Source organism: Artemia franciscana, chromosome 12 (genome assembly GCF_032884065.1).
Source record: "Artemia franciscana chromosome 12, ASM3288406v1, whole genome shotgun sequence".
NCBI classification, from domain to species: Eukaryota; Metazoa; Arthropoda; class Branchiopoda; order Anostraca; family Artemiidae; genus Artemia; species Artemia franciscana.
This window is the reverse complement of record NC_088874.1, coordinates 41731567-41759552: the sequence shown is the minus strand read 5'-3', so window position 1 is coordinate 41759552 and position 27986 is coordinate 41731567. Positions and strand designations below refer to the sequence as shown.

The following is a 27986-nucleotide window of genomic DNA, read 5'->3' as shown; positions in this document are numbered from 1 at the left end:
AGAAGTGGCTGAGCCGTTCAAAGGGGGGAGGGGTATCCAGAATATATCCACTGGGTACCGTAGCTGGATGGTAATTCAATTTGATTAAATTTTTCACTTTGATTCGACTTTTTTTGCCTACACTAGAGTTGGCACCATAAACCCTAGGAACGGCTCTGAGGAGTGGTTTTAGAAACTTCGAAGGGGTCTCATTCAATTAAAACTTGAGAGTGCCAGTGCCTTTCCTCTAAAAATATCATTTTTGTATTTTCATTGAAAAAAATGCCCCCATAGATATTGAAAAATGTATTTTACCCCACCCCTAAGGATTTTCATGAATTTGCACCACTATCTCTCCCCTTCTTCAACCCCAAAACACGTAAAATAGAGTTTTGAGACGGTGATTTTGTCCAGAACAGCCAAAAGATCGAATGAATATGCCTGCGATGACCCCACACAACCCATGGATTGGATGTATAGCGGTAAATTATACAGGCTGTCTGTTGCTTATATGAAGGTTTTATCGTTATAAAGGGGGATTTGTTTCATCTAGGGTGTCTAGAAAGGCAAATGGTAGTAAGGTGAAACTTTCATGGAATGTTGAGTGGGGGTGTTGAATTAAATCAATAGACACTAAGTCCAATTTTGGTTGTCCAGAGCGCGTATATGTAAAATCTCAGAAACAGCTAAGGGTATCAAATAAATTGTCTCAGAATTGACTTTGTTTAAACTTTTGGGTAATTTTGAGGATGGCGCTGAACTCGATGAAAGACACTTTGTGAATCCAAGTTGTCAAACAGCCGAATCTGGAAAATATCAGGTATTAATCTAAGGTATTAATCTTAATTAATCTAAGGTATTAAGTTGGAACTTTTAGGGAAAGGTGAGGGAGATGTTGAGCGAAACCAAAAAGCACTATATGCATTCATTTTGTCAAAAAGGCGCATCCGCAATGTCTCAGGAACAATGATTTTAAATTGAAACTGTCAGGAGAGGGGAGTGAGGGCAACTCTGAACAAATTCAACTGTCCCTATGTGCATCCAGGTTATAAGAAGGCCAGGTGACTTTATTTCTGGTCGTCTTTGGTTCAGTGCATCTCTTTACTTTTTTAAACTTTATTTTGGACTTTTTTGATCATAATGAATTCATATAGTATACCATTAAGGTAATACAAATTAATACAACATAAATTAATTTAATAAATATAATTATCACCATTTAAATCTTGTTGTGAACCACTCAATCATTCATTGCGGTAAGCATATGAATGGAATCTTTTATGTTACAATTTATTTCTCCAAATTTATTTTTCCTCGCGGCATCAACATAAGTCCAAAAATGTCCTCAAGAATGAAGAAAACTAGAGGTTAAATCATAATACCTCCCCCATCTGAACCATCTCTTAGAGATTTCGGTAGACCCAAAGGCACTTAAGAAATTTAGGTAAAATAACCTACCTTGTAATATTTCAGGCGGTTGCATCCGCGAGCATAATCCCCAGAAAGAATACAAATTTTGCATTTTTGTAGATTGCATTTTGTGATAGGGGCTTGAAACTTTAGAAGCAGAATTTTCTTATATGCTGAATTTGAAGTTCTAATTTTCATTATTCCCCTGATCGAATGTCTTTTCATGCTTTTTCGAAAACCATGCTAATTTTCTTGGGCTCGTAACTTTTAGTGGGTAATTTTAAACTTAATGAATTTCATTGATTTAAAATCACCATAAAAAGGATATACGTTTGATGTATGTATTGTCATCAAAACTCTTTTTAGAGTTTCGGTTACTATTAAAGTTTTACAACTTTTGTAAAGTTTTACAAAATTGAACACATAACTATCGCTCTCTTAGATCACTTGTGCACTACCAAGGTACTATCACAAAGGGTTTTTCGTTTGTTCTTTCAAAGCACAAATTCAAACACAATTTCTTTTCAAATTTCCTTTCACAATTAACATAATTTCCTTTCAAACACAATTTTTAGTCGAAAAAATCCGCTCCGAAGTTTCTGCGACCACCACTTCCATGCAAAGCGTTTGGAGAAAATAATAGAACATGGGCCGCATGGGCGGTACACGGTCCTTAACTAAAACAGTGTTGAAATGTTTCCTGCAATATAGTTCTCCTCTTGTACAATTTCACAACTAATTTTAACTTTTTTTCTGGCTTTCTGTTGATAATTGTGAGAAATATGCAGTTTTGTAGATTCGGATTATCTTACAAGGATTTTTATAGCATTCATCAACAAAGGTAGACTTTCACCCAAATTGATCAGTAAAAAAAGGAAGAAAAACAACGTTTACTTGTGTAAAAAAATAATACTACTGGAATTTTGATAACCTGAATTTCCATTTTTTCGGCTTGGCAGATTCATAGAAAACCTGTTGTAAAATTTGCACACATATACATGCACACACACATACACACACGTACATACACAAACACAAATATGTACACACACAAACAAATACACATATACACACACACACATACGCACACAGACACAGCCACACGCACACACACATACACGTACACACACAGACAGACACACATACGCACACACACACATGTAGACATGCACATATACACATACACATACACACATATAAACATACATACACATTTACACATACACATACATACATCAATATGACCAGAAGATTACATGTCTTCTTCATTAAAAAGACTTAAAAATATATCCATCATCTCTCCTGGGTCTTTTTGGTGATGTGGAATAATCTGTATTATTCTAAAATAATAAACATAGTTTTTAATGCTCATTTATGTTCCCTTACTGTCTATGTAGATGGAAAAAATAGAATGCATTGAAAGAAAACAATATTTATCGATATTTAGAAAAATGTATGTGGGCCCCACTTAAACATCCTCAGCAACCCCCAACTCATATTTTCCAGTTCTCCTTTCATTATCCATTACTCCCTGAAATTTTCACCTCGGAAGTCCTAGCCGTTCCCCGCATCTTGAATATCGGTTCAATTCTTGAAGATTTTCGAAAAATCCATAGTTAAGGTATACAGGCTTCGAAATAAGAGTTCCAGGCTAAGTTTTAAAAAAAACTTGTTATTATTATTTAAAACTGAGAAATTATTTAAAACTCTTTAGCGACACGGCAGGCTAATAATCGCAGACAATTTGCTGTCTTTTCCTCAAAAGTCATTAATTCCACTACAATCCCGTTTAACTCAACCCCATTGAAATCACCCAGGTTTAACTCAACTCTCATCAAACTCCAATCCTCGTGCAGCCCAGTCGCCGTTTAACTCAATCGTACACAAACCTGTGCATTTGCAAATACGAATCTATTCTGTATAATCCTATGTGTTAGGACTGAAGGTCTTAGCTGCTTGAGATTAATCTACAATTTTTTCAGAAATTTTGTTTCGAAAACTCAATACAAAAAAAATTAAGCCACACTTAGACACCCCCATATCCCCCCTCAACTAATATTTCCCACTTCTCCACAATCCTCTGAAAATTTCACCTCTAAAGTCCTAGCCGCTCTCCGCATCTTGAATCTCGGTTAAATGCTTGAAAATTTTCTAAAAATCTTTAAATTCTTCATCTACACTCAGTAGGGTTCTCATCGCAGACAATTTGCTGTCTTTTCCTCAAAAGTTATTAATTTCCGCTCGAATCCCATTTAACTCAGTTTCATTGAAATCACCCCAATTTAACTCAATTCTCATTAAACTCAACCTCGTGCAACTCAATCCCCGCTTAATTCGATCCTACACAGCCCAGTATATTGGCATATATGCACCTTTTATGAATAAGCCTATGTGTTAAGACTGACGGTCTTAACTGCTTGAGATTAATTTTACTTTTTTTCAGAAATTTTGCTTCGGAAAAAGAAACTGGATGAAAAAAATATGTAGCCACACTTAGATCCCCCCCCACATCCTCCCTCAGCTCATATTTCCCCCTTCTCCATAACTTTCGGAAAATTTCATCTCGAAAGTCCTAGCCATTCTCCGCGTCTTGAATCTTGGTTGATTTCTTGAAAATTTTCTAAAAATCTTTAGTTAAGCTGTTCAGGCTTCGAAATGAGAATCCCAAGCTATGTTTCAAACAGGGCCTGTGTTACAGCCTCTTGAACCCTTGAAAATTATCTAAAACCCTTTGGCTAGACTTGACACGTGGCAGGCTTCTAATTACAGACAATTTGCTGTCTTTTGCTCAAAAGCCATCCATTTCCACTCCAATCCCGTTATTGTACTTCTGAATTAGATAAAATGGATTCTATAATCTGATAATTCAGTAACCAGAAACCCACTGCATTTGCTATGTTCCCTTGGGGGAGGTACCAAATGACTGTGGCATGCAGCACTTAAATCTGAAAATCGCTTCCTCATTTTGAAAGCTGTTTCAAAACTGATACAGTTGCCTTATAAACAACCAGTATCTATCTGAAAAAAAAAATACATCACTGAACCAATTCCCAAAATTCTTGTTTTTCAACTTCTGTCTATCTAACATTTAACTAGGACAAGCCTCTGGCTTAACCTCTGGACTATAGGCAAGCTTTAGTGCCCAAATATGGATGTATCCTCTGTAGTATAGGGGAGATATGGTGCTCAAAGAAGGGTGTATCCTCTGTAGCTATTATAGCAATACTACTCACATCTAGGAGGTAATTTTACACCCTTCCCATTCGCACGCCTTTACTGCATGGTAAAGAAGCAAAATAACTATTCGTTACAGTAATATTGCAATTCTGTGGTATCACAACAAGATTGATATTAAAATAATATTACAATTCTAAGGAGTTTTTGGTTGATTTAGGGATTTTCTTCAGTAATCTAGCGATTTATGGGCAGATTTAGTGATATTTTTCAAGAATCTATTGTTTTTTTCACCTGGTAGCCATGGTAGCTTTTTCACCTGGTTACCTGATAGCTTTTTCATCTGGCAGCCTTGAATAGCCGTCTAAGAGATGACTCTAAATGTTTAGCCCACTCCTCCCCCTTGGAAAATAGGATTTTCTAAATTTGAGAAAAAATTTTCAGACATTTCTATTAACATATGCAAAACTCAATGTAAAAAAGTCAAAACAAAAATAATGCTTGAAAAAGCGACCGGTCGGTTATCATTCATACCAACCCTTCGTACCAATTCAAATAAAAACAAGGTTGTTGCAAAAATAGTGACAGAGAAGAAAAAATAATGACAAAGAAAAAAAAATATTTGTATGATCTAAAATCTGAGATCTGGCACCAGAATCTATAAATCAAAACCAAACTTAACTAGCCGATAAATACAAAGTATTGCTCTAAACGCCAAAAGAAGATATTTCGGTTCAAGTAAAAGGTTTTGAGTTCCAAAATAAGTCATCTTGAACAAATGCTGTTAAAAGACAGCATAATAAGGCTTTACTTGTGACGTGGAAAGAAGTAAGAAAATGGGGAAACTTTTGGAGATTTTGGTATTGAAAATAGGGATTCTTAGGGATTTTCCACCAGCCTTTTAGGGATTAAATAAAAAAAAACTAGTTTTTCCGACTGAAAGTAGGAGCGACATTAAAACTTAAAACGAACAGAAATTACTCCGTGTATGAAAGTGTCTGTTCCCTTCTCAACGCCCGCTTTTTACGCTAAAGTTTGACTCTTCTCTCAATTTTGCTTTGTAAAACAGTAAAAAACTTTTATATTCTTATGTTTTTATTATGTATATGAGGGGGTTTGTCCCCTCGTTAATACTTCGCTCTTTACACTAAAATAAAGCATAAATTTTGTCCCAATTCTTGAAGAATGGCCCCTGAATCAGAAAGGCCGTAGAATAAATAGTTGAAGTTGCTAAAAATACTTTAGTGTAAAGAGCGAGGTATTTAGGAGGAGAAGAACCCCTCATATGCGTAATTTCATATTTATTTTTTCATTTTTTTTATAATATTGCTAGAAAATCCTGCGCCCCCTTCATTGAATTTCTCTTCCCCCATGACACATTCCTTCAGGTAAAGATCCTCCCACATAGCCCCTCCACCAACACCCCCCCCCCCAACGATAAAAATATCCCTGGAAACGTCTGTACACTTCCCAATAACCATTACTGTATGTAAACACTGGTCAAAGTTTGTTACTTGCAGCCCCTCCCCTGGGGACTGTGGGAAGTATGTCATCCCCAAAGACATAGTAATTATGGTTTTCGACTATGCTGAACAAAATGGCAATCTCAGAATTTTGATCCGCTGACTATGGGAAAAAATGAGCGTGGGAGGGGGCCTAGGTGCCCTCCAATTTTTTAGTATCTTAAAAAGGGCACTAGAAATTTTCATTTCCGTTAGAATGAGCCCTCTTGCGACGTTAACTTGGTCGATACGATGACCCCTGGGAAAAAAAAAATAAAATAAAATAACGCACCAGTGATCGGTCTTCTGGCAAAAAATACGAAGTTCCACATTTTGAAAATAGGAGCTTGAAACTTTTATGATAGAAGTCTCTGATACGCTGAATGGGATGGTGTGATTTTCGTTAAGATTCTATGACTTTTAGATGGTGTTTCCCCCTATTTTCCAAAATAAGGCAAATTTTCGGCATAAAATAAAATTGATCCGGCATAAAAAAAAATCGGCATAAAAATTTGATCCTTTTCATGTATCTTTTAGTATCAAAATTCTGTTTTTTAAAGTTTCGTTTACTATTGAGCCGGGTCGCTCCTTACTACAGTTCATTACCACGAACTGTTAGATTTAAAAAAAATTCAAGTGGAAGCACTTGCATGTGTGTGTGTGTATTATCTTCACTTCAGTAGCATAAAACTTAAATACATAGGCTAATTAAATACATATTTAATTAAATACATTATTAAATACATTTATTTTTATTTCAGGCTCTTGGTGTTCTATTTGGAATTCTTCGTCTCGGTCTTGTACAGTCACTCACACCAGTTGGTAAGTGACAATTCTTCTGTATTATTGGTTCTTTAGCTATTCTTTTGATGTGGCTAATCGTGGATTCTTTTCTTAGCTAATCGTGGATGTGGATTCTTTGGAAAGTTACTTTGAAAACATCTCTAAATTATTTGAGATCTCCTTTTCTTTTTTATTTACAATCAGGCACATCTACTGGAGGTTGTTCTGAGGGGGCAACATTTTGGGGAAGGAGGGTACAAATTCAAAGTAAATAGAAGATTAACAGAGAAAACCAGAGATTACATGAAACAGTGTAATCTTATTGGAATTTCTGTAGCTCTAAAAATATTCTTTCAGAAATTAAACGAGTGAATTCAAATTATACTTTATAGTTTTTATTCAGTAACTATTTGTCTGGTTAATCAAGTCAATAGATTTTCACATGAGAGGGGAGATGGGTTTCAGTCATTTTTTTCTAAGTTTATGGAATGTTAAAAAAAAAAATGATAACTTAGAACACCAACTTAGATTTGATCGAACAGTACTTCTCACGAATTTTTTTCTGTCTTTTCTATAGATATATATATATATATATATATATATATATATATATATATATATATATATATATATATCATGAAAAGAGAAATCACCAATGCCACAGCACAAACACAAAAAAAAAAAAAAAAAAAAAAAAAAAAAAAAAAAAAAAAAAAAAAAAAAAAAGGAGACAGAAGGAGAAAAGGAAGACTGTTTTCCTAAATTAGTGGTTAATATAGACCAGCACTTGAATGAGGCCTTAACCCTACTCATCCATACAATCACATAGGTCAAACAGCATAGCCACACACAATCAACCATAAAGAATAATCCATGGACAGGCAGTCATGTCGTCAATAAGTATAAGTCGTCATTTACCAAACCATAGAAAAAATAATATAGACAAATAATTCAGAGGCAACACCCAACATAAGGGCTCATCAGGAGAATACACTGGCCTATATAGGGTTTCGCCACTCTAAATTCTCTACCCAGCACAGTGTTGTGGCTACCACAGAATATCCATGGCATCCCCGCGTCAGGTATCACCCCCAAAATACATGTCTATGAAAAAAACAGCAAATGTAAAACAACCAAGTAAAACCAAAACAAGCTTATCCTGTTAATATATCCCTCCCTTTAGCAACAATAGGTAAACTAAATATTATAAATTTTACCAAATCACAAATATTAACACATTGCAAAAAACCTGAATGAACTAAACAATTATATAATTCATCTTTACCATATATATATATATATATATATATATATATATATATATATATATATATATATATATATATATATATATATATATATATATATATATATATATATATATATATATTATTTTCTACTCTCCTCTAATTCTCAGTAAAGTAAACTTGCAATCACTTGGAATAATGCCAAAGACTTACTGTCTGACTTCCTTTCATGTCAAGAGTCCATTGACTTCATGTGTTTTTTTTTTTTTTTTTTTTTGAAAATTCTTCATGCTTACATTGTTTTAACCGTCATTATTCTGCTTCCTTATTAGTAAATCTAATGATCCTAAATGTCGATTCGTGTATGCATAAATCGAGGGGGTGTCCACTTTTCATTGGAGTTCATCTTGGAGTGCCATTTGTACCCCCAGTACACTTCAACAATAACGCACATTTTCTTAAAAAAGGCACTAAAACTTCTGACTTCCAATTAAATGAACTCCATCCGATCCTAAGTTTATTAAATAAAAAAACAAGTTTTTTAACTGAAAGCAAGGAGCGACATTAAAACTTAAAACGAACAGAAATTACTTCGTATATGAAAGGGGCTGCTTCCTCATCAACGCCCCGCTCTTTACGCTAAAGTTTGACTCTTTTTCTCAACTCTACTTTTTAAACAGTAAAAAAATTTAGCGTAATGAGCGAGGCGTTGATGAGGAAGCAGCCTCTTTCCTAAACGAAGCAATTTCTGTTCGTTTTAAGTTTTAATGTCGCTCCTTCTTTCAGTTAAAAAACCTGTTTTTTTAATTTAATTTCTGAACATTTTCTAATCAATGCATGTTTTGATTTCAGATGAATAATTAAAACGAAATTTGAATATTTATTTTTTTGGCTAAATGGCTTTCTCATAGTTTTGATCGAATAATTTTGAGAAAAAAGGAGGGGGAGGAGGCCTAATTGCCCTCCAATTTTTTTTGTTACTTAAAAAGGCAACTGGAACTTTTAATTTTTTACGAATGTTTTTATTAGTAATATATATACGTAACTTGCAATTTAGCTTGCGTGACGAACTTTTGTAGTCTCATGTTTTTATTACGTATATAAGGAGGTACACCCCCTCGTCAGTACCTCGCTCTTTACAATAAAGCTTAAATGTTGTCCCAACTCCTTAAGAATGACCCCTGAATCACAAAGGCCGTAGAATAAATAGTTGAAATTACTAAAAATACTTTAGCGTAAAGAGCGAGGTATTAGGAGGAGGTTATCCCATCATATACGTAATAATTTCTGTTCGTTTTAAGTTTTAACGCTGCTCCTTAGTTTCAGTTGAAAAAACCTTTTCACATTTATTTTTCCTTTTTTTTAAATAATGCTTGAAGATCCTGCGCTCCGTTCATGGAAATTTTCTTCCCTAATGACAAATTCCTCTATAGAAAAATTCCCCCAACATATCCCCCTCTTCTCAACCCTTCCCCTAATCAAAAAATCCCCCTGAAAACGTCTGGTACACTTCCCAATAACCATTACTATATGAAGCCTAAGCACTGGTCAAAGTTTGCAACTTGTAGCCCCTCCCACGGGGACTGTGGGGGAGTAAGTCGTCCCCAAAGACATAGTTATAAGGGTTTTAGACTACGCTGAATAAAATGACTATCTCAGAATTTTGATCTGGTGACTTTAGGAAAACATTAGCGTGGGAGGGGGCCTTTGTGCCCTCCAGTTTTCTCGTCACTTAAAAAAGGCACTTGAACTTTTCATTTCCATTAGAATGAGCCCTCTCGCAACATTCTAGGACCACTGGGTCGATACGATCACCCCTGGGGAAAAAAAACCAGAAAGAAACAAACAAACAAACATGCATCCATGATCTGACTTCTGGCAAAAAATACAAAATTCCACTTTTTGTAGATAGGACCTTGAAACTTCTACAATAGGGTTCACTGATACGCTGAATCTGATGGTGTGATTTTCGTTTAAATTCTATGACTTTTAGGGAGTGTTCTCCCCTATTTTCTAAAATAAGGCACAGTTTCTCAGGCTCGTAACTTTTGATGGGTAAGACTAAACTTGATGAAACTTATATATTAAAATCAGCATTAAAATGCAATTCTTTTTATGTAACTATTGATATAAAAATTCCATTTTTTAGAGTTTCGGTTACTTTTGAGCCGGGTCGCTCCTTACTACAGTTCGTTACCACGAACTGTTTGATATACGACCAGGTGTTCCATGAAAATTTGTTATGCCCCGGGTCATAACTTGCAACCCTTGCCCCTGGGATCCCAGAAGTTGTGTCCACCCTATAGACATTTTCATCCTGTATTTGGACATTAAGTAACAAAATGGCCATCTCACAATTTCAATTGAATGTGTTTCAGGAAAAGTGTATGTCAGAGAGGGGAAGGCTAGTTACTCTCAATCACGTGTGACTCTTAAAAGAAAACTAGAATTATACATTTCCAATCAAATGAGCCTCTTTTAAAGTTAACACGACTACCCTTTCCATAAAAACCTTATACGTCCTCCTTGACTCTTAGGCTACCCCAATGACTCTTGGGGATTGTGTCAACTCCAAAGGCCTTGTTGTATGATCTTTGGACTATTTTTGAGCAAATGCTATATGAAAATTTCTATCGGATGCATTTGGGGAAAATAAGACGTGGAGGGAGTGGGTTGCATCTCTCCGATCACTTTGACTCTCAAAAAAGGACATGGGAACTTCTGATTTCCAATCAAATGAGCCCCCTCCATAATTTTTGCGACCACTCTTTCCTTGAAAAACATTATATGCCCTTAGGGCATAACTTACAACCCTTGTGCCGATGACTTTTGGAGGGGAGGGGGTGTCATTCTCAAATGCATGATTTCCAAACCTTTCAACTACGCTGAACAAAGTGGCTATCTAAAAATTCTGATGGGATGTGTTTGGAAAAATGATGGAAGTGGGGGAAGGCTTGTTTCCTTCCAATCACTTATGACTATTAAAAAGGGCCATAGTCCTTTCAACTTCCAGTTGAATGAGCCCTTTCTGATGTCTCTATGACTAAAAATGACTATCTCAAAATTTCTATTGGATGCATTCGGGGAAATTATGGCAGTGGGGATGGCTGCTCTCCAATCATTTTCACTCCTAAAAGGGGCACTAGGACTTCTGATTTCCAATTCAATGAGCTCTCTCTGATGTTTATGCAACCACCTTTTGCATAAAAACCTTATACACCCTCGGGACATAACTTTCAAATCTTAAACTGAGGGCTGTGGGGGGGGGAGTTCATCCTCAAAGGCAAAATTTCTAGACCTTTCATCTACCTGCAAAAAAAGACTATCTAAAAATTTTGATTTGACGTGCTTGGAGAAATGGTGGACGTTGGGGGGTGCTTGTTGGCGTCCAATTACTTGCTATTAAAAAGGGCACAAGCCCTTTCAATTTCCCATCGAAGGAGCTTTTTTGGAAGTTTCTACGACTACAAATGGCCATCTCAAAATTTCTATCAGATGCATTTTGGAAAAATACAACGTGTGATGAAGGAGGAAATTCGCCCTCCGATCACATTGATTCTTAAAAAGGGCACTAGAACTTCTGATTACCAAGCCAATAAGCCCCCCTAAAGTTTGTACGATCATTCTTTCTATAGAACCTTAAGGACTGTGACCCTGAACCTTAAGGACTACCCTGAGGACTGTGGTGGAGGGGATTGTAATACACAAAGAAAAAATCATATAATAAACACTCGGGAAATGAAGTTTGATTAATGAAATCAAATCAAATTTTCTTATGAAATCAAACAAAATAAGATGAAAATATAATAGTTAAACAATTTTGGGATATATATTGGCACATTGGGGGAGAGAGCATAGCTTATGTTAAATACGTTTCTAACTTAACATAACCAAAGCACCAACTAAATACTTAAATAAATACAGCTACAATTTATTTTCAAACCAAGCATAAGCTAATTGTGTGGTCTAAAGAAGTGGTTTGACCACTTTCTTGTGTCACGTTCACATCATTCGCGATGGAAATTCTATAGTGTTAATGATATAACCGATAAATACAGGCAAAATTTTCGGACCATTTAACTTCGTTGAACAAAATGGTTATCTCAAAACCTTGATTGCATGTGTTTGGGGAAATGATGGACAAGAGAGAGGGGTTGGTTACCCCTCAATCACTTTCGACTAGTAAAAAGGGCCCTAACCCTTTTAATTTTCAATTGAATGAGCCCTTTTTGAAGTTTCTACGACAACTCTCTCTGTGCGTAGTGCCCTGGTCTAAAAAAACAATTTCAAAGGCAGCGCTATTGCGCTGCTCTGGTATTCTTCCATCTGGTTAAAACAAATCATGACAATACTTAATACCTAAAAAAAAAACTTAAGGGTAGACCCGCTCGTTTCTTGCGAACATTCAATCTGCTTGGGGAAAGGTCAATGACATAATCTCTGCGGTGCATCGGTGCCCCCTTCAAAGAGAGTGCATGGTGCAATTTCAGACAATAGTAGTCGTTGACTTGCTAAAGCCACTTGTAAATTTTGAATTGCCAGTAACTGAGATTTTCTATATTTAAGGACAATATTATAAATACTAAGTAAGCTTCAGTTTTCGTGCATAAACGAAAAGTAATGAAGATTGATAGGGGCCGTCATTTGAAAAGTTTGAATGCATGCGCCTTCAAAGGGGTGTTTTTCCTTTTGTATGCATAATCTATCTGTTTTACCAATGAAACATATTATTATTAAGTTAGATTATATATTTCAATTTTAACTATGTTTGTCTGTTTTCAGAAGAAGCTCAAATTCTGCATTTATTGTTTCTGAAAGCTCTTCTGAAAATAAAAATCTATCTTATCTAATGTATCCAAAGGAATATACAACCTAGGATTATTTTAGTTATTCACAATTTTTCTGGTAAAATCTGCTTAATTTTTCTTGCATAATTCAAATGTAGGAAGATTTACAGGGATTGTTACTTAGAATATTGCCCTCTCTACCACAACCAGCACACCTTAAATCTAAAACCGTGTAAAATCCCAGTCAAAAGTAAGGAATATATATAAAAACGATTCTCCATCCGTCCCTTTTTTTCTTGTTCAACAAAGTCGTCTTCGGCTGTTTTTTTCTCACCTGTTTGGAAGTTTTCATTGCTGTTTCTTCTTTTGTTTTCGTTCTTATGTCTTCACAATGTTGCCTGAGAGCCATTGTAAGTGTCAATTCCCCTAATGATTGGTCCGAAGAACCCGGGAGAGTTTTCATAATATGCACGGAATCTGGATACGCGAGACTCGAAATCATCACCCCACCCTTTTAAAATTTGATGGATCCCTACAAGGTCTAAACTGTGTAGAAATCATTATGCATATCCATGCCATTTGATATTTAGAAACTGAACTTTATCTACAGTTATCTAAGGTACTAATTGCAGGAGTGTTGATCCAGGGGGGGGGGGTATTTATACTTTTAGGTTTAAAAATAATATCGTTTATTGTTTATAGAGAGATTTTCATTGAAAATACTATTTTTTGAATTTATATTGAAAAAAATGTAAAAAATTACCCCCTCCCCTACATTTTCGTGAATTGATGCCACTGATTAATTGGTAATTAATTAATAGTGCCACTGGTTAAAAACTATAAAAAATTACCCCCTCCCCTACATTTTCGCAAATAGATTTAAAAAAAATACTAGCAACCCCCTCACCTACATTTTTGTAAATTGATGCCACTGATTAATTGGTTATATGAAAATAGAATTTTACCTCCTTTTAATATTTGTTGTTGACAATATAATTCCTTCAAAACAAAAGAGACTTGTTTTCGCCAGAAGTTGAACGAGTCCTAGAAATTGGCAACACACTCTGGTGTCTTTGGCAACGAAAAAACTATAAACTTTCTCTTGCCGGTTATTTTTTTTTTTTTTTTGCCTTAATAGTGCAGGAATGTAGACATAATTTGGGGGGAATCTTTTGGGGGGAAGAGGGCACAAATTGTAAAAATCAAAACGCGAATTGCAAATACAGTAAAAGGGTATGGCAAAAGGCAAAAGGGTATGAAATATTCAAGGATCGAAAACCGTAATTATTTTGAGATTTTAAAAATATACAGGTCGGCGTAGCCTCCTCACCCGTCTCTGTAAATTTCTACTTTATTTAGGAGGCCATGATGGTTGTCACGCTAATTGTAAATGCATTGCATCTTATTTTCTTTTTGCTTTCAGAATTTTTCAGGGAGGGCGAGAGGAGAATTTCTTTTTACCAAGTTTATAAAAGCTTTTTTTATTTAGAGTCTTCCGGTAGGGGGAAGGAATCAAAAATTTACTATGTCCTTCGTAATAATTATAATTTGTAAAAAACAGCTGGCTTGATACACACTCGAACTACGTTTGAATCACGCTTAGAGTACTCTTTGAAGATTAAACATTTCGCTGTTAAAATTTTAGCCGTTAAAATTTCTCTATGCCAATTTATTTGTTGCTCTCTAAAAATTTAGCGAATCTGTTCTCACTTTCTTGGCAAACAATATATGGTGGTAATTAAATATTCGTAACTTCCTAACGAAGAAAGCAAGGGGTACTGACTTTCAGAAATCACGTACACCAGGTGGCGCATACCAAGCACGGCAAGTGTCCTAAGCGTGACAGAACTGTGCCAAGCATTGCAGGGGCTATGACAGGCGTGAAAAAAACTGTGCCAAGCATTGCAGGGGCTATGACAGGCGTGAAAAAAACTGTGCCAAGCATTGCAGGGGCTATGACAGGCGTGAAAAAACTGTGCCAAGCATTGCAGGGGCTATGACGGGCATGACAGAACTGTGCCAAGCATTGCAGGGGCTATGATAGGCGTGACAGAACTTTGCAACACACACAGCACTCCAAGATGTACACCAGGCGATGCAAAGTGGGTGATTCCTCTGAAGAAAAAGCTTAAGAAAGTTCTTAGTAGAAGTAGTAGTAATAGTAGTAGTCTTAGTAGAGGTCTAGTCGTAGAAGTAGATGCTATAATAGTAGCAGTCGAATGGCCATGATTAAACTCCTCTCAGCTTACCATTGTCATAAAATTTAACAGATAAAGAATAGCTAGACAATGGCAGTTCAAAACTTTTAACTTGAAAAGAAATTTATCTCTTTAGAATTCATCCTGTTGCCATAGCAACAAGTTGCAGTACTTTTCTGTTTGTTTTTCTTATACTATAGCAGACTTATTGATTATTTCTATGTTGTTATGAAACATGTGTAAACAAACATAGTTAATTTCTTAAACCACATTGGCCTGCCATAACATATAGAAAGATAAGATCAAAAATGGAGTTTATAAAGGCTAAACGAAAATACTGAAAAGAGATGGTTGTTCTATCGAAGTATTCGTTTTCTGTGTTTTCTTGAGTATTTTCGTTTGGCCTTTAAAAGTCCCATTTTTGATCGTTTTCTATCTTTATATAACATAGTTAACTCATGAAAATGTACGCCCAAGTAAGGTTGTAACCCGGGTAAATGGTAAACACGGTAGATTTCAACCGGGTAAGACATCATGCAAGGGAAATTACACACAGACAGGGTTACCACCCAGGGAAAAAAATCTCTAGATTTTAGTAAGTAATTTTTTGGTTGATTTAGTCATTTTCTTCAGTGATTTGTCTACTGATATAGTGATTTTGAAATCACTAGGGGTGGAAACCATGCACACAGAGAACTGATCTTGCAAACTGCAAATATTCAAAAGTAGGTCCATCTAAACGACATCTGCGAAAATTTATCCTTCATCTTTCATTTTTTAAACTTTTTTTTTTCAGATGGAACTGAGTACACAATCGAAGTGATTCTTGTCCTTTTTGCAGTTGCTGCTGGCCTGTCTCTCATATTTGCTGTTAAAACCGTAAGGACTTTTTTTTAGTTCTGCGGGGTTTCCCACTTAAAAAATTGTTTACACCAGGTGGTGCACGCCACACATGTTAGAAGTGTGCCATAAATGGTATTTTATTCCAAAAGTCATGGGAGCTGACCCCTGGCTCTATACACTAGCTCTATACGGTGAGCCTATACTGGCTCACCCCACAATAAAGAAAAATTATTAACAATATTCTATTCCGAAAATCATGGGAATTCAATTTAATATTATAAGCTCTTTCTAAAACTGTTCAAGACACTTATATTCTTCACTACAAACAAAGTATGGCTACTGCCCGTTTCTCTCACGGTAAAAGTCGAAGGCCTAACAAATATTCTCTTTTGTACTTATTACAACATTGAAAATAAAGTGAAAATTGCTGTGAATCTAGACCTGAATTTACCATTAGGCTCATCAGACCTTGCGGCTTTCACTATTCCCGAAGCTTTGGGGTTTTCCGTGAAAATCGTGCAAAAACAGAGTGGCAAAAATACTTGGACCTTGAAGCGTCAAGGCTCTAAATCCAGCCCTGGGTGAAACAAAATCTTAAGGTGGTGAGCTTTCAGCAATTAATATAATTATATATCAAATATTCAGTTTGATTTTTATTAGTTCTTCCCAAAAATTTTAATTTATTTTGAAATAAAAAGTATGTTGAAATAGGGAATTTTGAAAAAATTGAAACTTTGGCAATCAAAAACGAACAGAAATTAATTAAAAAATAACTTTCCGAAAAAGAAACTTTCTAAAGAAAAGTAAAGATCATATTAAATTTAATATCAGACGATATCTGCATATCGTCTGATCTTAAATTCTGATCTTAAGATCAGAAGAAATGAAGCTTAAAACTAAGCATTTGAATTCACAATATAAAAGCTTCACACAAGAGGGTTTTACCCCTCCTTCTGAGATTCGACCAAAAATCTCTACAAATAAAATTTTGGGTTTTGCCTCTTTCTGTCACTGTAAAAGTCTAAAATCCACTACATCTTTGATGCTTTACTGAAATTAAATAAAAAAAACAACATTTTTTTTAAAATGAAAGTAAGGAGAAACATAAGGGGCTGCTTCCTCATCAACGCCACGCTCTTTACGCTAAAGTTTGACTATTTCTCTCAACTCTTCTTTTTAGAACAGTAAAAAACTTTAGCGTAAAGAGCGGGCCGTTGAGGAGGAAAAGCCCCTTTCATATACGGAGTAATTTCTGTTCGTTTTAAGTTTAAATGTTGCTCCTTGCTTTCATTTAAAAAAAACTTGTTTTTTTATTTAATTTCTGGACGTTTTTGAATTAATGCATGTTTTGATCTTGGCTCTCCGCACGTAAATAATTGAAACAAAATTGGCATATTAATTAATTGCAATTAATCGGAAGATTTTGAGAAAAAGGAGCGAGGGAGGAGGCCTAGTTGCCCTCCAATTTTTGATTACTTAAAAAAGCAACTAGAACTTTTAATTTTTTACAAACGTTTTCATTGGTAAAAAATTTACGTAAATTACGATTTAGTTTACGTAACGAACTTCTATATTCGTATGTTTTTATTGCGTGTATGAGGGGGTTCAGCCCTCGTTGATACCTCACTCTTTACCCTAAAGCTTAAATTTGTCCCAATTCCTTAAGAATGACCCTTGAATCACAAAGGTCGTAGAATAAATAGTTAAAATTACTAAAAATACTTTAGCGTAAAGAGTGAGATATAACGAGGAGGTAAACCCCTCATATGTGTAATAATTTTTGTTCGTTTTAAGTTTTCATGCTGCTCAAAAACTTTTATATTTATTTTTTCATTGTTTTTTTTTTCCAATAATGGTAGAAAACCCTGCGTCCCTTCATAGAAATTCTCTTCCCCCATGACAAGTTTCTCCATGGAAATATCCTCCCACGTAACCTCCCCCCTCAAATCTCCCCCTAAACAAAAAAAAATCCCCCTGAAAACGTCTGTACACTTCCCAGTAACCATTACTATATGTAAACATATTGCCGCCCCAGTCGTCCCTAAAGACATAGTTATTAGGTTTTTCGACTATGGTGAATAAAATGGCTATCTCAGAATTTTGATCCGGTGACTTTTGGGAAAAAATAAGCGTGGGAGGGGGCCTAGGTGCCCTTTTTTCGGTCACTTAAAAAGGGCACTAGAACTTTTACTTTCCGTTAAAACGAGCCCTCTCGCGACGTTCTAGAACCACTCAGTCGATACGATCACCCCTGAGGAAAAAAACAAACAAAAAAACAAATAAACACGCATCCGTGATCTGTCTTCTGACAAAAAATGCGAAATTCCACATTTTTGTAGATAGGAGCTTGAAACTTCTACAATTAGGTTCTCTGATACGCTGAATCTGATGGTGTGAATTTCGTTAAGGTTGTATGACTTTTAGGGGGTGTTTCCCCCTATTTTCTGAAATGAGGCAAATTTTCTCAGGCTCGTAACTTTTGATTGGTATAACTGATCTTGATGAAACTTATATATTTAAAATTAGCATTAAAATGCGATTTTTTTTATGTAACTATTGGTGTCAAAATTCCATTTTTTAGAGTTTTGGTTACTATTGAGTCGGGTCGCTCCTTACTACAGTTCGTTACCACGAACTGTTTGAAACAAATTATATTACAAATATTTTTTTTCGATGATTACAACATTGAAAATCAACATAAAAATCACAGTAAAATTAAATTTTGAACTGATAAGCTTCCTGCAATTTATATATACCAAATATTCAGTTTAATTTATTAGTTCTTTCCAAGACTGTTCAAGACGAATGAAGCTTCACTACAAGCAAGAGTTTGGATACTGCCCCGGTCCCTAATGGCCTACTGCACCTGCTAAAAGTCTAAAGCCTACTACGTCATTGGTGCTTCACCGAAAACGAATTATGTTACAAATATTTTCTTTTTCAGTTATTGTAGCATTGTAAATGAAAATAAAATTACAGTGGAATAAAATCTTCAACTGGCATTCTTTCAACAGTTAATAGCGTTATATATAAAAAATTCAGTTTGATTTTATTTATGCTTTCCAAAACTGCTCAAGACACATATGGTTTTTAGTAAAGCGAAAGTGAAGCAATGGGCTTAAGACTTTTACAGCAAGAGAAGGAGGCGAAGCCCAGACTCTTGTAGAGATTTTCGTTTGTTTCAAGCTTGATTTGCGTATTCAATTTAGGTTTCACTCGTTTTGAGATTTATTTACTCATTTATATTAGCACCTATTGTATGTTTCTTGGCTAGGATTTGTTATTTAATTTCTGTTCGTTTTGAGTTTCATTTATACTTCAATAGCAAAATATTTTTGTTCGTTACTAACTTTATTTGCATATACAACTTAAGCATTACTTTATATTAGTACGTGTTGTATTTTTTGCTAAGATTGTTTATTTAATTTTTTTTTTGTTTTGGGTTTCATTTATTCTTTCATCAATCAATCAATCATAAATCATTTTATTAATACTAAAACACTATTACAAACGTAAAAAAGTTATTCGATCCAAGAAGCTTTGCTTGTTATGGGCCATACCACGCAATAATAAAGTAGTAAAAGAACCATAAATAATACCCTAAAACAAACAATACATGTGAAATAAAGGTGAAGGAGAATAAGAACTAGCATATATAAAAAACTGTTAGTAGACTAATTATGATAATAGAAATAAATAGAAACCAAGAAGTAGAGAAATAGGAAAGACCAAGTTGACATTAGAACATCAGAGAAAAAAAAAGAGAAAAAAAGACAAATAAACAAGGACTTTAAAAGTTAAGAACATTCCTGAAAATAATTTTAAAAAGAATTGGAGAGATATATCAGTTGGAGAAGAATTACAAAAAGGAGAAACAATAGGAAAACAGAAAACAGGGAAAATAAAAACAAAGGAGAGGGAGAGAGATATTGCTAAACTGGAAAGACCCCACAAAAAACTACCTTTGCAGAAAGAAATAGAGGGACATACTCAGGGATTGAGTTCCATAATAGAATTGATTGATAAACAGGAGACCTCTGGGCTGCTGTAGATGATCGTTTGGGTAAAATAAATTTGTGAGAAGAACGACGCAAAAAAGAAGAGTACCTACCTGAGCCTGTCCATGAAAAAAATTGCTGCAGAGGCGGTGGAAGTGTACCTAGAAAAGCAGAATGCGCTAAATAAAGATTGCTTTAACCCACAATACGATCCAGCGGAGCTATTCCAGTATCATCATAAAAATCAGAGGAAGGGTAAAGCGGAGGGAGAAGAAAAGTAGACTTCACCACCCTCTTTTGAGCTCTTTGAAGTGAGCAGAGAAGAAATTTATTAGTACTATCCCAGACACAGCAGCATTAAGAAAGGTAAGGAAAAATAAAAGCATAATAAAGAGAAAGCACAACATCTGGAGGAAGAAATGTGCTAACCCGGTGCAATATTGAAGACTGGCGGAGGATGAGGGAACGAGTGTTAGTTTTATGCGGTTTAAAAGAAAGAAAACCGTCATGATACACACCAAGAAAATTCACCATAGTAGCTTGTGGTATAATATCGTTCCCATAAGTCAGGGTGATTGGCTCCTGGCCGTCTCTCATACGGTAAGAGCACTTGAAAATTGAGAATGGCACTCTTCCGGCTGCCATGCGAGCCATGCCATTTGACCAGCATCAATCCTTTACTTTATCAAGAAAATCTTGAGCTATGGAAGTGGCAGATGGCAGGTCCACTGCAGCAATGAAAAAGTTACTGTCATCAGCCAAAAGAACAGGGTGAACATGGGGATGAAGACCATCAACAGGATCATTAATGTAAATTACAAACAAAAGTAGTCCAAGCACAGAGCCCTGTGGGACAACTTTCAATATAATCAAACTTGAGGAAGAAGTACCATTAATCGAAACAAGCTGAGATCTCCCTGACAGATGAGACCTTAACCATTCTAGTGGGACTCCACGCACTCCAAATAAAGATAGTTTTGACACAAAAACAGATTGATCAACCATATCAAAGGCCTTTGAAAATTCAAGAAATAGACACAAAACACACAAGCCCTTGTCCAGGTTAATACGCACAAACTCTGTTGCTTCTGAAAGTGCATATAAGGTAGAGAAAGAGGGACAAAACCATACTGATGGTTAGTCATGAGAGAATTTCCTGCAGTCGTATTAGCACTAAATATAAATGAAGAGTGTCTACGACACACTACTTTTTCAACGACCTTAGAGATGACGAGAGAAGATAAATAGGTCTATAGTTTGAAATTAGCGATGAACCACCTTTTTTATGCAAAGGTACAACAGCAGCAACTTTAAATAAATGAGGAAAAACACCAGAAGAAAAAGAGAGGTTAGTTATGTGTGAGATGCGGTTAGAAACAAACTGACAAATTTTTTTAAGGATATTATTGCTCAAACCAAAACTATCAACTGAACGACTGCTTGGAAGTTGAAAAATAATACTAAAAATCTCAGTAGCACTACATAGACAAAGGAAAAAAAAGACTTTTCTGCCAAGGGAAAACAGCTTACTCTACTCTGGGGTGGAATGAGAACTGAAGGAAGTGTGGTGAAACACAAATTGAAGGCACTCGCTAAGGATCTTTTGTGCACGATGGATCAATCGTTTTTCCTATAAAGACATGCAAAGACAAGGAAAGACACCAGTTTTCCCTTAATAGTAATTTCTGGTCATTTCGAGTGAGTTATTGTAGGTTTCTATTTCTTCTGATCCTAAGTTTAACATGGCCTTTATTTTCCTTTCTGAAAGTCATTTTTAATTGATAATACAAATATCGGGAAATACGTGATGCTTATGATTTCTGTGTATGGTACTCTGGCTAATCATACGTACCATCACAATAAAAATTTGTTTTAAGATTAACGCAGCTTAAAACTAAGAATTGAAATTAATAATATAAAAGCTTAACACAATAGGTTCTCCCCTTACTTCTGCGATTCGACCAAGAAACTCCTCCGAAAATTTCACCTTTAATACACTATGTCGTGCTTTGAGCTTTTTCGAGCAAAAATTCTCCGAAGCTCCCTCCATAATTTGAATTACACCCACCCAAAGATGGCTAATATCTAAGCCTTCTGATTAGTTCCTTAGTTAGTAACACAAAACCACATTAGTTAATTTTTGACCGGAGGCGGCACATCTATCAAGAGACTGCTAAGTGAATTGTGGTCGGCATATAAGAGTGACAGCACAAATCTCACATCATTCAAACAGGATGATCAGACTTCGACAGCCAAAACCCATTTTTTTTTTTCAAGTTGCGCTAAGCACCTGCGTTGGGTTGAAGGCTTCTACTAGTATGACAAAATCTATATTTTGTCAAGAAAACAAATAACGTTTTATTGTACAATGAAGTTGTATGTAAAGACAATGTTTGCATATTTAAGCTATAAAAAAAATAGAATAAAGATTTTCCAAATATTTAGGAAAATGCGAAAAGAGAACAACGTATTCTTGTGCCGATGCCTTGACGGCTGTAGTGAGTGTAAAATTTTTCTGGAGAGAGCATAGCCTTAGCTAGTCATGACATCAGCCGTGCATTTGATTCACGCATACACGCTGCAATGTTATTAAAAGCTTCACAACGAGGTCTGAATCCCTGCATAGTTCGATCCCTATGTGATATGTACTCGAGGCTGTCCATTCACCTAAAGCTTCCTCCCGACAAAAATTTGCCTCCCCGGCCTCATGAAAAATTGATCCCCGTTTTGAAGGGTGCCCGCCAGGGAGCTGTCTCCTCCCCTCATTTGTTCAATAATTATGTTCTTCAAGCACAAGATAAATGCCCAACCTCATGCATTCTTTCCTCTATAGACACCTCCTTAGTATGCTACGCCAACGACGTCTTGAACTTAAGTAGAACATTGCTAAAAGCTTCTGACATTTTTAAAACGCTTAAAACCGAATATCTAAAACTTGGCCTCAGTTTTAACACTGAGAAAACCGAGATAGTTCTCTTCAATTGGCAAAAAACACCACACATGCCTTCACTGCTTTTTGGTGAAAATCTCGTGAATATTGCAGACCACATAAATTACCTCGGAGTCCCTATTGGCTCGTCTCTAAGGCATACACGTCTTCTATTGATCAAACACCTCAATCGACGAATCTCCGGCTCGTATGCTTCCATAGTCTCTGCTAAATTCCGTTTTAGCCGCCCCCTCCTTGCCAGCCTATATAACGTTACTGTTTTACCTCATATTCTGTACCTGGCTCCATTTTGGAAACTATTCTCGAAGGCTGAATTGTCTAAAATCCGTGCGCTTTTCTTCTGTTTTGCTAAATACCTCCTACGTTTTCCTCCCTGGTATAGAAACTCAATCCTCATTAAAAAGTATCACATAACCGACCCTCATGTTGCAGTTGAAAATGTAATCAAAAGACACAATATTAAAATAGTAGATCACGATTGGTATAATCTCCTTTTACAATAGATCTGTTTTCGTTTTATTCATTTTAGTGCTATTTTGTTTACCCTTTTATTAGTTGAGTCTCTTTCTAGTTATGTCTCCTCTGATATGTTCTTATATATTTTCTTATATTTATATGTTCGTGCTCCGTCTTTTTCATTTCGTATGATTGACGGGTTTTCAAATAAATAAATAAATAAAAAAAAGCCTATGAAGGCTCAAATAAGATACAGATAAAATAGATTGAGCCATGAAACAGAACGCGCGGTAGATTAAGAAGCTTTCACTAACAATGTAACATGACGCCTTCCGGATTAGCGTGCACGTTGAATATAGTGTCCCAACAATGGGCATGATGTAAATACATGACGGGGAATTTATCAAATAAAGCCTGTAGCTTCCTTACCAATCAATGGGTGCCATGCTTTACACGAATAGAGGTAAGTATTGGCGATGCCATATCCACAGAGCCTAAATCTCATGCTTAGAATTTTAACGAAACGCATTGAATTGCTCCCAAAAATCAGTTTATCAGCCCAATGTATTTACCCCAAGTTTATTCAAGTATGTGCCGCACAGAAAGGGTTGTAATTAGTATTTTCTGTCAGAATTCATTCCTTTTATCCTGCAAGTTTCATGCAATTTCGTCATGTCGTCATGCAATTTCGCGAATTTCGTAATTAGTATTTTATGTCAGAATTCATCCTTTTATCCTGCAAGTTTCATGCAATTTCGTCATATCGCCATGCAATTTTGTCATGCAATTTCAACAGCTGCATTGAAGTATTTCAAAAGGACCATTGAATAGCGACTCCAGTTCAAGAAATTAAATGACTTTTTATTCAATTCCATGTTTCTAGTTTTTTGCTTACATTTTAATAATTAAGATTAGCCAACTTAATCTGAAAATCTGTGGTTCTGCTGCTCCAGCTGAGGTTGAGATCTTTTGCGACAGAGATGCAGCTAAATAAAACTGGAATTGGGCTTGATTGGCGTGTAATAAAGGTTGAATTTTAGGATTAAACTTTAACTATCCATTAAAGTAGATGGCGTGAAGCTAAAATTGCTTGTTAAAAAAAATTATTGCAAAGGCCAAACTACTTCGTTTCTTCTAGCTTCTTGTTCTTCAGCATTGGATCCTTCGTCAACTGGTCGACCTTATTATTTTACAGTTGGCTGAAAGTGCCATCTCTGAGTCTAGAACGGTATTTCCGGTGTATATTTAATTTATCAATTCAACTTTAGCAACTAATTTTTGTTGTAAAATAGCTTCAGCTGTTAGATTGAGCTCTCAAAAATACTTCAAAGTCGATTACAACAGCAAGAAAGTAGTTGAGAATTTCTGTAGATATTTAAATTATTTTTGTATGAATAGTAGTGAAAAGTTAAAGGTTATTGATCAATGTGAGAAACCTCGCGTAAGTACTCTCAGAGCCATCGACCAACTCCAGCCAGACAGAAATTTATTTTGAAGAAAGAACCACTTTCCAGAAAATGCGACAAATTAATAAAAATCCGAAATAAAAAGAAGAAAGAGCAGGTGAATTATGTAACGAATGTAGATATTTTTGGTGAAATCATGGCTTCTTTGAGAGGTGGGTGAAGTCCCAAAGGCTACTGTAGGTACATGAGCAAGCAATATCTTGCAATTCGCATCTTCAAAGGGAAGGCTCGAAAAGCCTGATGATGGATGACTGCAATCCTCTAATTCTCAACCAATAACAAAGACCCTTTACGAAAAAACTAAAAAAAGGGACAAAAACACAACTAACAAATAATACCAAAATCTAACAAAAAAAGAATTAACTATCCTCTCCCAATAAATGTTCCCTAAAGTTTACTTTAAATGACCCAATGTGTTCAGCCTCCCGAATGCCATAAATGGAATAGCATTCCAAATAGCCGCAGCTAAATACCTAATTCCAAAACCAAAAAGTGTGGTGTCTCGGTACTCAACAACAAACTATCTGCCTCCCTAAGAAACTGTTGGACATAGATCATTCCAACATCGATAAGCAAAAACAGCAGCTTGATAATCGTGAATCTGACCAATATTAAACACTCGTAATTTCTTAAAACACGACGGGGTATCATTCATCTTTTCTATATAATTACCAAGAAGACGTACTGTTTTATTTCGAAAAATCTGCACTCTTTTAAAATATGCATAAAGATTACTACACCAAAGAATACAACCATAAAAAATATAAAGTGCAATAATAGTATGGTAGAGTAGAACTGATAATGGTAAAACATGCTTTAATCAGCCCAAATTCCCAGACCTCTAGCAATTATAGCTGCAACAAGATCACTATGGGGCCTCCATGATAAATTACAATCAAGCTGGAACCCCAAATAACGCACTTCATGCAACTATGCCAAAGCCCTACCATTGAAAAGTATCTCTTCATCAACACTTCGCTGCTTACCAACTCTTTTAAATATCATAATTTTTTTTTTAAACATTCACTGACAAAAGGTTCAAACTTGTAAATACAAAAAAAACTTAAAAACCCGATTTACTTTCAACAACAAATCATCAATGAATCGACTAGATGCAGTTACTTACTGAGATCCTCTTACGCCTGGGGGCGCATAGGGCAGCGACGGTTGACATGCAGCTTGACCGATCTTGTGCCAAAGACCAAAGTTCATTCAAAGTCGCTCGGAGACTCGTTGCCTCTTTCTCTAGGGATCTACCAAGTGTGCTGCGTTGTCTTCCACTCTTTCGAATGCCTGGTGGAGCCCAACACCATAAATCGTGTGGGAAGCGTCCTTCGCTCATACGTGTCACATGCTCCCAATACTTCCATCTTCTCATTCTGATCTCTTCGGTCGCCAGTGGTTGTTCGGTATCAGCTCTGATATAGCCCTAAGATACAGATCAAGCAGTTTCACTCAGGTAAGTAGAAACACATCGAATCAACATAAAAAAGGTACAGAAGTGGTTCCAAGGCAGACCCTTGGAGTGCATCACACTTCACTTGAAATGGAGAGGAAAAAACATCATTTAATACAGCTTGAAGACATCTGTCACTCATAAAACTATCAAACCCCTTCAAATAGTTACCACGAACTCAAAGGAATTGTACACGTGTTAGTAAAATTTTAAAATCCAGTGTATCAAACGCTTTTCTAAAATCAATAAAAATAGTCAAAGGGAATTTCACCCGGCACTAAGAATCCAACAGTGAGTATTTGCCTGGCTCAGATCACTTGTTGATGAAAATTTACCCACTATTTACTAATTCTCATTATTCAAAATTATTTCTCCTCCGCAGCTTGTTTTCTTTGAATCCTCTGATTCTAAAATTTCTCATTCTAGCAAAAGAAATTATTATGCTGGCCTTACTTTATTCTTCAAGTACTGGTGATTTTACTCATGATTTACCAGTTAATAGTAGCAGCCACAGAATTACAAGGTAGACCAATTGTACAGACAGCTCTTGCCAAAATTTCTGAAAACATTGGAAACATCACTGACATATTGCCAGCTGTACCAGCAGACCAAGATACCCCTTCGTCAGACGTGACACCAAAAGATGTAACCACGAAAAAGCCAATCACAAAACCACCAGGCGATTCAACCCTTCCTCCGAATCCGGTTCTGGAAGGAATTGAGGTAACTAATTTGTTTAATTGCTTTAAGGAACGATGGCTTAAAAGCATTTATGTAATCTTAAGGATTGTAGCTTTTGATGGATTATTTTTTGTTGCAGTCTTCATTATATCTTTAATGATCATACTTAACAATATCTACTTTTTCCATATTTAACAGTTCCATGTAAACGAGATGTTTCCAAAATATCAACTAGTCCTTATCCAGTTGAATCTGCAGGATTAATGCATCTGTTAGGCCTCTAACTGAAGAAATCAAGGCTGTATTCAGGAGGGGTGGTTTACCGGGTTTTTTGAATCCCCCCTCAAAAACTTTTTTCAAACCTGTAAAAAAATTAACAAATGTATAAACGCTTTTTCGATGCGTTTTGTAAAGATTTTTTTCGTACCCCCCTTCCTAAAAAATCCTGGATACGCCCTTTGAAAGAAGGATTGCTTTAAAGGAATAAACCCCACGGAGATGATATCAGACTGATGTCAAAAAGTTTGGCACAGACTAGTAGTGCCAAAACTATGCTTGTGAATCAGTTAAAATTCCTGGACAAGTTGTCGTTTCACGGTCGCTAGTTCTCTTTAAGATCGCTACAACACTAAAACACTGTACGTAAAACTGTAAAAATTAGATGCTTGTCTTCGAATATAGGGTAAAAGGGATAGCCTAGAGTTGTCTACCAAAATATAGATTAGTTAGACATTTGTTTTATAAAAAAAAATTGTTAACAATGACTACCAAGCTTTATTTCCATTGTGAGAACTTATGTTTGAGTGTGCGAACTTTTAGAAAGAGGGCGTTCGGATCCTAAACTGTGGTAGTTGACTTGAGTCCAGTCAAGTGGACTTTAGTTTTGACAAGGTCTGAAATTCGAAAGTTTACTTCGTTGTCAGTACGGCAAAACGTTAGAAAATTAACATTGACCCTTTTTTCGGAATTCTGAATGTAGACTAATCAAACAGTTCGTGGTAACGAACTGTAGTAAGGAGCGATCCGATTCAATAGTAACCAAAACTCTAAAAAATT

The 27986-nt window shown here is 35.7% G+C and overlaps 2 protein-coding genes across 3 annotated transcripts in view; one reads left to right on the top strand and one right to left on the bottom strand.

Moving 5' to 3' along the window:
* Nucleotides 1-27986, top strand: part of LOC136034144 (uncharacterized) — a 35572-nt gene that overhangs the window by 1847 nt on the left and 5739 nt on the right. Inside the window, exons 2-4 of the mRNA XM_065715326.1 lie at nt 6827-6887; nt 15877-15959; nt 26676-26972. Coding sequence (XP_065571398.1) covers nt 6827-6887; nt 15877-15959; nt 26676-26972 — 441 coding nt within the window. The remainder of the gene's footprint in view (nt 1-6826; nt 6888-15876; nt 15960-26675; nt 26973-27986) is intronic.
* On the bottom strand, nt 61-26682 carry LOC136034145 (uncharacterized). Of its 2 annotated transcripts, XM_065715327.1 has the most exons (3): nt 25920-26682; nt 20035-20082; nt 61-785 (listed from the first exon to the last, which is right to left on the bottom strand). In XM_065715327.1, the coding sequence occupies exons 1-3, from the start codon at nt 26169-26171 to the stop codon at nt 705-707; spliced, it is 381 nt and encodes a 126-aa protein (XP_065571399.1). In that variant the 5' UTR covers nt 26172-26682; the 3' UTR covers nt 61-704. The 2 variants fall into 2 exon arrangements, 1 of the variants encoding a protein (XP_065571399.1); XR_010619124.1 differs by lacking the exon at nt 20035-20082.